Source organism: Fukomys damarensis, unplaced genomic scaffold, assembly GCF_012274545.1.
Source record: "Fukomys damarensis isolate Sample0158 unplaced genomic scaffold, DMR_v1.0_HiC HiC_scaffold_25, whole genome shotgun sequence".
Taxonomy (NCBI): domain Eukaryota; kingdom Metazoa; phylum Chordata; class Mammalia; order Rodentia; family Bathyergidae; genus Fukomys; species Fukomys damarensis.
In genome coordinates this window covers 27,500,996-27,509,384 of record NW_022900937.1, presented here as the reverse complement: position 1 = coordinate 27,509,384, position 8,389 = coordinate 27,500,996, and the positions used below count along the sequence as shown (strand labels likewise).

The 8,389-nt window shown below is 35.4% G+C and overlaps 1 protein-coding gene across 1 annotated transcript in view; it reads left to right on the top strand.

Moving 5' to 3' along the window:
* Positions 1 to 7,073, top strand: part of LOC104852962 (zinc finger protein 709-like) — a 21,481-nt gene extending 14,408 nt beyond the window's left edge. Inside the window, exons 2-4 of the mRNA XM_010610801.3 lie at positions 2,909 to 3,035; positions 3,232 to 3,292; positions 5,005 to 7,073. Coding sequence (XP_010609103.1) covers positions 2,909 to 3,035; positions 3,232 to 3,292; positions 5,005 to 6,994 — 2,178 coding nt within the window. The 3' untranslated portion in view covers positions 6,995 to 7,073. The remainder of the gene's footprint in view (positions 1 to 2,908; positions 3,036 to 3,231; positions 3,293 to 5,004) is intronic.
* The last annotated feature ends 1,316 nt before the right edge of the window (positions 7,074 to 8,389 follow it).

Below are 8,389 nucleotides of genomic sequence, written 5' to 3'. Positions count from 1 at the left end.
TTTTTTTTTTTTTTTTTTTTTTTTTTTTGGTACCCGGGATTGAACTTGGGTCCTTGTGCTTGCGAGGCAGGCCACCGAACTGCTGAGGTAAATCCCCGGCCCCCTATGACATACTTTTAAATAAATGATTTTTCCCTTCACATTCATGTTTTTGCCTTATATAGTTTGACACACTGTTTAATGGAATATATAGTAAAAGCTGTTCTTTTTAGAGAATTTCCTTTTGAATCATCATCTGATCACTGTAATCCTTTAATTACTTAGAGTTAAAAATTGAATATTATCAAATTAATATACTTCCAGTAGATTTTATTAAATTATGCTATATGTGTGTGCTTTTTACATAGCTTCCTATTTAATTTATCCTCATCAGTTTCCATGTAATAACTACTCTGTTCCAGGTAGTCATAGGACTTGCTCCATAATTCAGGTGTCTACATATTGATCAGCTCTGATGCCTTTTCTCTCTTTTTCTGATAGTCTGACCTGTTCTCTTGGTGACCAGGTGCTTCCTGGGAATCTTTAGAACTCATATTTGCAACTGTGCTTGTTTATTGCTGCTTCGTCTGTGAATTATGCCTCATCTTTTTCCATTTGAAGACAAATATAAATGAATATGAACTTTGCTATTGGTAATTTGCTATTTAAGTATTTTATAACAAATTTTATTTCCAAAATCTTTTGATGAGATTTAATGATACTAACAATATAAATGTCCTAGGTGTATGTTTTGTCATGGGCCTTGGGCAGTGAAAGAGAGTAGACAGATGATAAACCCCCTTCCTTACTCAACCTTTTTGGCCTTACTGATGACCATTCTCCTCCTTTGGCAGCTCTTCCTAAGTTTACCATGTATGATTTTCCACGACTAGTGTTCTTTTAGTTTCTTTCCTTGGGATTTTCAATCAGTGCTACAGAAATTGCATAGGGAAGTATTTTGCAAGTTTTGTTTTGTTTTTATCTCACTGTTCTTTGAAATTGATGATACCCAAAATCAAGGGAAAATTGCTTTCTCATCAATTCCATTGATCATGAGGTTCAAGATTTTTCAAGTGTTCTTGATGAGAATCACATCTATTTCCAAAAAATACTAGCACAATATATTCTCTGGACATTGGAAGAAGTCACTAGTCTGTTGATTTTGGTAAACTTCAACGAAAGGAGATGAGTGTGGAGTGCATAAGCTGGTTCTCCATCCTTGCAGAAGTCTTATTGTGTTCTTCCATACCTTAATTTTCTTAAAATTTGGATCTTGTTTTATATTCATGTTTTCCTTTAGTCAGATAGGTTGTAGTTATTTTTGAGATTGGTGTTCATTGCTCTTTACTCTATAAAAAATTGTATTATTGAATAAACACCGAATATTTTATTCTCATTCTCCCTGTATAAAATCAATGTGTAACTTATGTACATAGAAGAGTATATGATCCAGATTTCCAAGTACATACCTATTTCTTCTGAACATAAATGAAACATACTGTGATTTCTTCCAGAAATGTTTAATATGAGCTGCATCATGATTTAGTATTCTGTTTACTAAATCCATGGATCCATGCAGGGCTGTCTTTCTTTCCTGAGATGCATTTGTCATTCTCTCTACTAACCATGTTGTCACTAAAGGTGGATATGAATGTGTTTTATGCATAGTATGCAAGCTATCACCTTGCTCACAAGATCTTGAATGTTGTCTGTCTTCTATTGCACCACTATAATTTTTTTAACAGATCACGGGTGTTTTGTTTAAGTTTTCCTTTTCAAGGGGACTTTGACATAGAGTCTCACTTTGTAATCCTGACTGGTCTAAATTTACAACTGGGGCTAGATTTTGAACTCCTGCCAATCCTCAAACTCATGGCCATCCTCCTATAGCCTTCCCAGTGCTAGGATTACAGGCATCTATCACCACACCTGGCTGAAATTTCCCTTTTCTAATTAGTTCCTAATTTTTTGTGATATCTTCATTTTAATGTGTTTAATATATTTTATTCATATTCTGCCTATCATTAATCTCCCTCAGACAATCCTAGAATTATATCTGAGTGCAGGGTGAATATTTGATGTCACTGAGCTATAAGATAATAAGACACACTTTCCTGATTTTCAGTGTCCGTAGATTTGCTCCAATAATACTGTTTTTCCATTACCATTTGTTATTATTTGTAAACCTTATTTATTTATTTATTTATTTATTTTTTTAACTGGTACGTTTTAGAAATACATAGTCTGGGGTTTAGCTCAGTGGTTCTACCACCTGCCTTGCAAACAAAAGGTCCCAAGTTCAATCCCCTGTACCAATATATGAATGAATGAATGAAGGAATGAAATACATAGGGTTAACATTCATCATAGGCAGTTTGTACTTGTACATGGTATATCTTCTTTTTTTTATTCCCCTCCCTTCAGCTCTTCTCGTTATTTACAAAAATTTTGTTTCCATTTTTTTCCTTTTATTCTTTTTTTTCCCTATGAAACAAGATTTGAATTGTGAAATGCTGCCTAAGTACAATCAAAGAAAGAATGGCTTAATTCTATAACTAATAGATTTGAAAAGAGATATAATCTATGTCTTTCAGAACCATTCATTAGATATTTATCTGCCCCTGTGTTTTGTAGTTAGATGGTGATTTGTAGGCTGCCTCTATGAGCTCTGCTTTAGAAACAATGTACAATTTCTGTGCCCTGCTGGGCAGCCAGTGCTATGATTCTGCTTTTGCTGTAGCAGTGAGTTGCAATCTAGTATCAGAACTGCTTTGTAAAACTATATGCATATACATGGGTTTGGTGACCAAGACACGGAGTTAATATTTGAAGAAATCAACCTCACTTCAGCTTTTACAAGAGAAGTTCAGATATCTCAGGGTATGAGTCCGAACCTTCTTTCAGGGAGAATATATGTGATTTTTTTTAGGAGGCAGTGACTTTGGAGGATGTAACTTTGAGCTTCTCCATGGAGGAGTGGGCTTTGCTGAATCCATCCCAAAAGAAGCTCTACAGAGATGTGATGTGGGAAACTGTTATGAATATGACAGCTATAGGTAAGGATGGCATCATTTTCTCATTTATACAATGAGGGAGCATTGGTTCTAGCTCATTGCTACAGATTCATTAAATAGAATGTAAAAACATTTTGAAGAATATCTCTGGCCTGTTTATATTATACCATGAATCTAACTGCTGTTAATTTTAATATAATGATATAGTGTCCTTTTGTATTTCTATGCTATAATTCAGGACGGACCTGGGACAACCAGCAAATTGAAGAAGAATACAAAAATTGTTCAAAAAATCTAAGGTAATTTGCATTCATAAGGAAAAGGGATATTCCCCAAAAGTTGGTATATAAGTCGAAATATTACAACCAAGGAAATTCTACAAATGAGGTCGTATTCAAACTTATTTAATCTCTTAATCTCACAAAAATTCTCCAGATATGCATACAGGTTGATTTTGTATAATTTGACAATTGAATGCAGAAATATTCCAATATAGGGAACTCAGTAGTAACATTATACAACAAGAGTTACTATCTCATACATTATTATTAAAAAATTCTTTCATGACCAACATCATGAAAATGTATGAAATTGCATTTAGGTATTATGTATAGACATATATGAAAGAATAAATTTTGAAATTTGACAGCGCATCTTCAAGTGTTTTTTATATATATACATATGTATGAATGTAAGACATACATTATCTAAAAAATTCACAGCCTAGAAGCAATATTCAAAATGCAAATGAATGCTAGTGCAATAATAGATTTCAAAACATTCTCTAGAGAATTGAGTGCATTCATGTTTAAAAATTCTTGGAAAGTACCCACATAATGTTGTTGGTAGGGATGTTAAAGTAGAACCATTTTGATAATCAATATACAGATGTCTCCCCTCCCCGAAAAATAAAAATAGTTTGTATTTGATCCCAGCAAACCTCCTATGTATATTCTAAAAGGATTTAAAATTATCATATCTTAGTGATACATGTATACCCGTGCTCAAAGCACGGTATGCACGGCATGCATGGTTATTAACAGCAGCAAAGTTCCAAAAATAATTCCTAATACCTAAGCTCTGGTAACAGCCTCACTGCCCGTCATTGTATGCATGGATAAAGAGAATGTGGGATAGGCTCACCATGGTGGTGCCATCTTATAATCCCAGCACTCTGGTAAACTGAGCCAGCAGGATGATGGTGTGAAGTTCACCCTGAACAAATTAATGATCAGTGAGTAAATTAATGATCAATGAGAAACTCTCTCCAATTAAGAAATAAAAAAAAAGAAAAACAACTAATTTAGTGCTAAAATCCTTGTTTAATTCTTAGCACTGAAAAAAATGCGCTGTAAAGAAGAACAACATATCTTTTGAAAAAAAAAAAAAGATTGGAATCCATCTCATGTTAAATGAAAAAGGTCAGTCACAGAAAATGAATTACTCATCTTTTCATTTAAATGAGATACCAAGATATAAATTAGGGAGTAAAATTAAGGAGGTATGGTAGAGTACATAAAAGCTGACTTAAGGCCATGCGTCGTGGCGCACGCCTGTAATCCCAGCACTCGGGAGGCTGAGGCAGGAGAACTGCTGTGAGTTCCGGACCAGCCTGGACTACATAGTGAGTTCCAGGTCAGTCTCAACTACATGGTGAGACCCTGTCTCCAAAAAATAAAAAAAAGAGCTGACTTGTTGAAGGTGGGAAAGATGACCAGGGTAAGGGGAGAAGGGGATAGTGGTGGGGGAGAAGGTGTCAGAAATGATCACTCTGTGATATACCGAAGTATTAGTGACCTAAATGACCTTATGTATTGCAAACATATTATTTTAAAATTCCCAAATGAATGCCATCCTTTGGGGAATGGCTGTTTTGGAGGCCTCCTCCAGGGCATTCAACCTGTTCGTTCTCAAAATTTCTCAGCAGGCATCAAGACACAATTTATGGTAAATTATTGATATGGAGATCTTTCTATTACAATTGATATTTTTGTTCTTTTTTTCTTTACAGAAATGAAGAGATAGCAAAGTGCTATCAACATAAAGCTTGGACTCAACATGAAAATATATTCCTTTGGACTCCAGATGCTAGTGTGGTTATGCAACAAGCTGCTTTGACGCCAGCTGAAAGTTTTGCTTGTAGAAAGTCCCTAATTGGGCATTTATCACAAAATGTGCCCACTTTCCCTCATACTGGACTCAAGCCACATGAATATTTGGGATTTGATAGCAAGCTGAGTAAATGCAATGAGCATGGAGAAATCTACAGTGATTTCCAGTCCTTTCAGAAGCCTGGAAGGACAAAGACTGGAGAGAAACCCTGTCAGTATGAGCAATGTGGGAAGACCTGCTCTGAGCTTAGTGAAATAACACACCCCGAAGACAAGACCTTCATAGGAAAGAAAAATGTGAAAGCTTCCAGTAGCATGAGTGGTGTTCAACTCTATGAAAGAATTCACACTGAGAAGAAACCTTATGTGTGCAAGCAATGTGGGAAAGCCTTCAATACTCAAAGTTGTTGTAAAATTCATGAAAGGTTTCACCTGGAGGAGAAACCCTATGTATGTAAGCAATGTGGGAAAGCTTTCCGCACACACAGTAACTGTCAAATACATGAAAGAATTCACACTGGAGAGAAACCCTATATGTGTAAGCAGTGTGGAAAAGCTTTCAGCAGACACAGTCACTGTCAAATACATGAAAGGACCCACACTGGAGAGAAACCCTATATGTGTAAGCAATGTGGGAAAGCATTCAGCAGATACAGTCACTGTCAAAGACATGAACGAATTCACACTGGGGAGAAACCCTATGCATGTAAGCACTGTGGGAAAGCATTCAGCACACACACTCACTGTAAAAGCCACGAAAGAATTCACACTGGGGAGAAACCTCATACATGTAAGCACTGTGGGAAAGCATTCAGCAGACATAGTCAGTGTCTAAGCCATGAAAGAATTCACACTGGGGAGAAACCCTATGTATGTAAGCAATGTGGGAAAGCATTTAGCACACATAGTAACTGTAAAAGCCATGAAAGAACTCACACTGGGGAGAAACCCTATGTATGTAAGCAATGTGGAAAAGCATTCACAAATCACATTTATTACCGAATACACGAAAGAACTCACACTGAAGAGAAATCCTATGTGTGTAAACAGTGTGGTAAAGCATTCATTACACACAAATATTGTCAAAGACATGAAAAAACTCATACAGGGGAGAAACCCTGTGTATGTAGGCAATGTGGAAAAGGATTTGTTGATAAGTCCGCACTTTGTAAACATAGAAAAACTCACAGTGGTGAGAAACCATATGTATGTAAGCAATGTGGAAAAGCATTCAGCTTACACAGTAGCTGTCAAAGCCATGAAAGAATTCACACTGGGGAGAAACCCTATATATGTAAGCAATGTGGGAAAGCCTTCCGCACAAGCAGTCACTGCCAGAGACATGAAAGAACTCACACTGGGGAGAAACCTTACATATGTAAACAATGTGGGAAAGCATTCACTACACACAATTATTGTCAAATACATGAAAGAACTCACACTGGAGAGAAACCTTATGTGTGCAAACAATGTGGGAAGGCATTCCTTACACATCAGTATTGTCGAATACATGCAAGAACTCATACCGGGGAGAAGCCTTATTTGTGCAAGCATTGTGGAAAAGCTTTCACTACAAAGAGTTCTTACAACAATCATGAAAAAAGGCACACAGGGGAGAAACCATATGTGTGCAAGGAGTGTGGAAAAACATTTACTAGAAAGAGTTCTTATAGCATACATGAAAAAAGTCACACAGGGGAGAAACCTTATGTGTGCAAGCAATGTGGGAAGGCATTCACTACACACAAATATTGTCAAATACATGAAAAAATTCACACAGGTGAGAAACTCTACGCATGTAAGCCATGTGGAAAAAGATTTGCTAGTGAGTCTTCAATTTATAGACACAGAAGATCTCACACTGGAGAAGAGTCCTATGTATGTAAGTAATGTAGAGAAAGCATTCAGTGAACACAGTTTTTATCAACTATATGAAGTCACACTGGGGAGAAACCCTATACATGTAAGACTTGAAAATTCATCATGTAGTGGAGACATGTATGAATTAAATGAAAAATTTGATGTCAGTATCTCTTCATAAAGTTTCTGGAAAATACACTCCAAGGTGGAGAGATCCTAGAATATGTCTGTTCTATGTTTTTCAGTAAATCACTTGTAAATATCCAAAATATGTACCTGTAGTCCTTACTATAAAAATATTGACATAATATATTTTTGTGTATGCCATAGTCTTTCAACTTAAAATATAATATCTTCTAATTAAGGTTAATTTAATTGAATTTTCACTTCAAAGTAAGGTTAATATTTATGTAGTTTGATTTTATTTGTTTTGCTTTTACTATTGGAAAGTATAGGCCACTAAAATAAATTTTATTATTTTTTAATATTTTAGCTAGCTTGGATTTTAATTTTCTTGATGTATATACTCCATTTACTGTGTAAAAAAGAATGTTGAATCTGACTTTATACATGTATATGTATACATATTTAGAGGCATGCAATCATGTTTTTGAAAAGTTCAGCTTTCAAACCATTTTTAAATTAGCAAATGTTTTGTTTTTCATATCTCAACAAGATCTCCATATGTCCCAAATAATTAGGTACATACTTTTGCTTATTTTGCTTTCATGGAGTCAACATGATTTACTTAAAATTTTGTTTTCTTACTGTTAAAAATTTACTTTTCATGCTTATGTGACTTATGACTTCTGATTCTTTTTATAAATTTACCATCACTTTTATGAAAAAATAAACCATATTGCTGTCTGATTTGTGACAGATCAGATGGACCATGACTTGTCTGTAAAATGATACCATGAATCGTATCAATTAGTGCTTACAAGATAAACAGTTAAAGGCATGATATATAAATACATAAGAATTTAAAAAATTTGCTTATAATGGCTGCCCACACAATCAGATGTGGAAAAATGCAAAAGATCTGTCTGTGCACAGGATGTCCAAAAAAATCCAATTGACCTGGAGCCCACTGTAGTGCCTTGCAAGTCTGTATCAGTAGAACAAAGGGTTTGTGCCAGAAACCGAATGATCTGAGCTGGAGGATGAAGACTCTGCACTGAAAGAATGACAAATCTGTGTTGGAAGCCAGGAGATGACTTCCAAGGTGATAGTACTGGAGTTCATCGACAAAAAGAGGCAAGCCTTCATTTTTTATTTTATAACATTTTTCAACAGTTCTCAGGTGGGTCTTCCACATTCCTAACTTTGCTGGGCAAATTTAGTTGGGCATTGCTTACTAAAGTTGACAAAATCAACTACCACAACCCGCTCCTTGACAACTTGACAACTGGACGTAATTCTTTA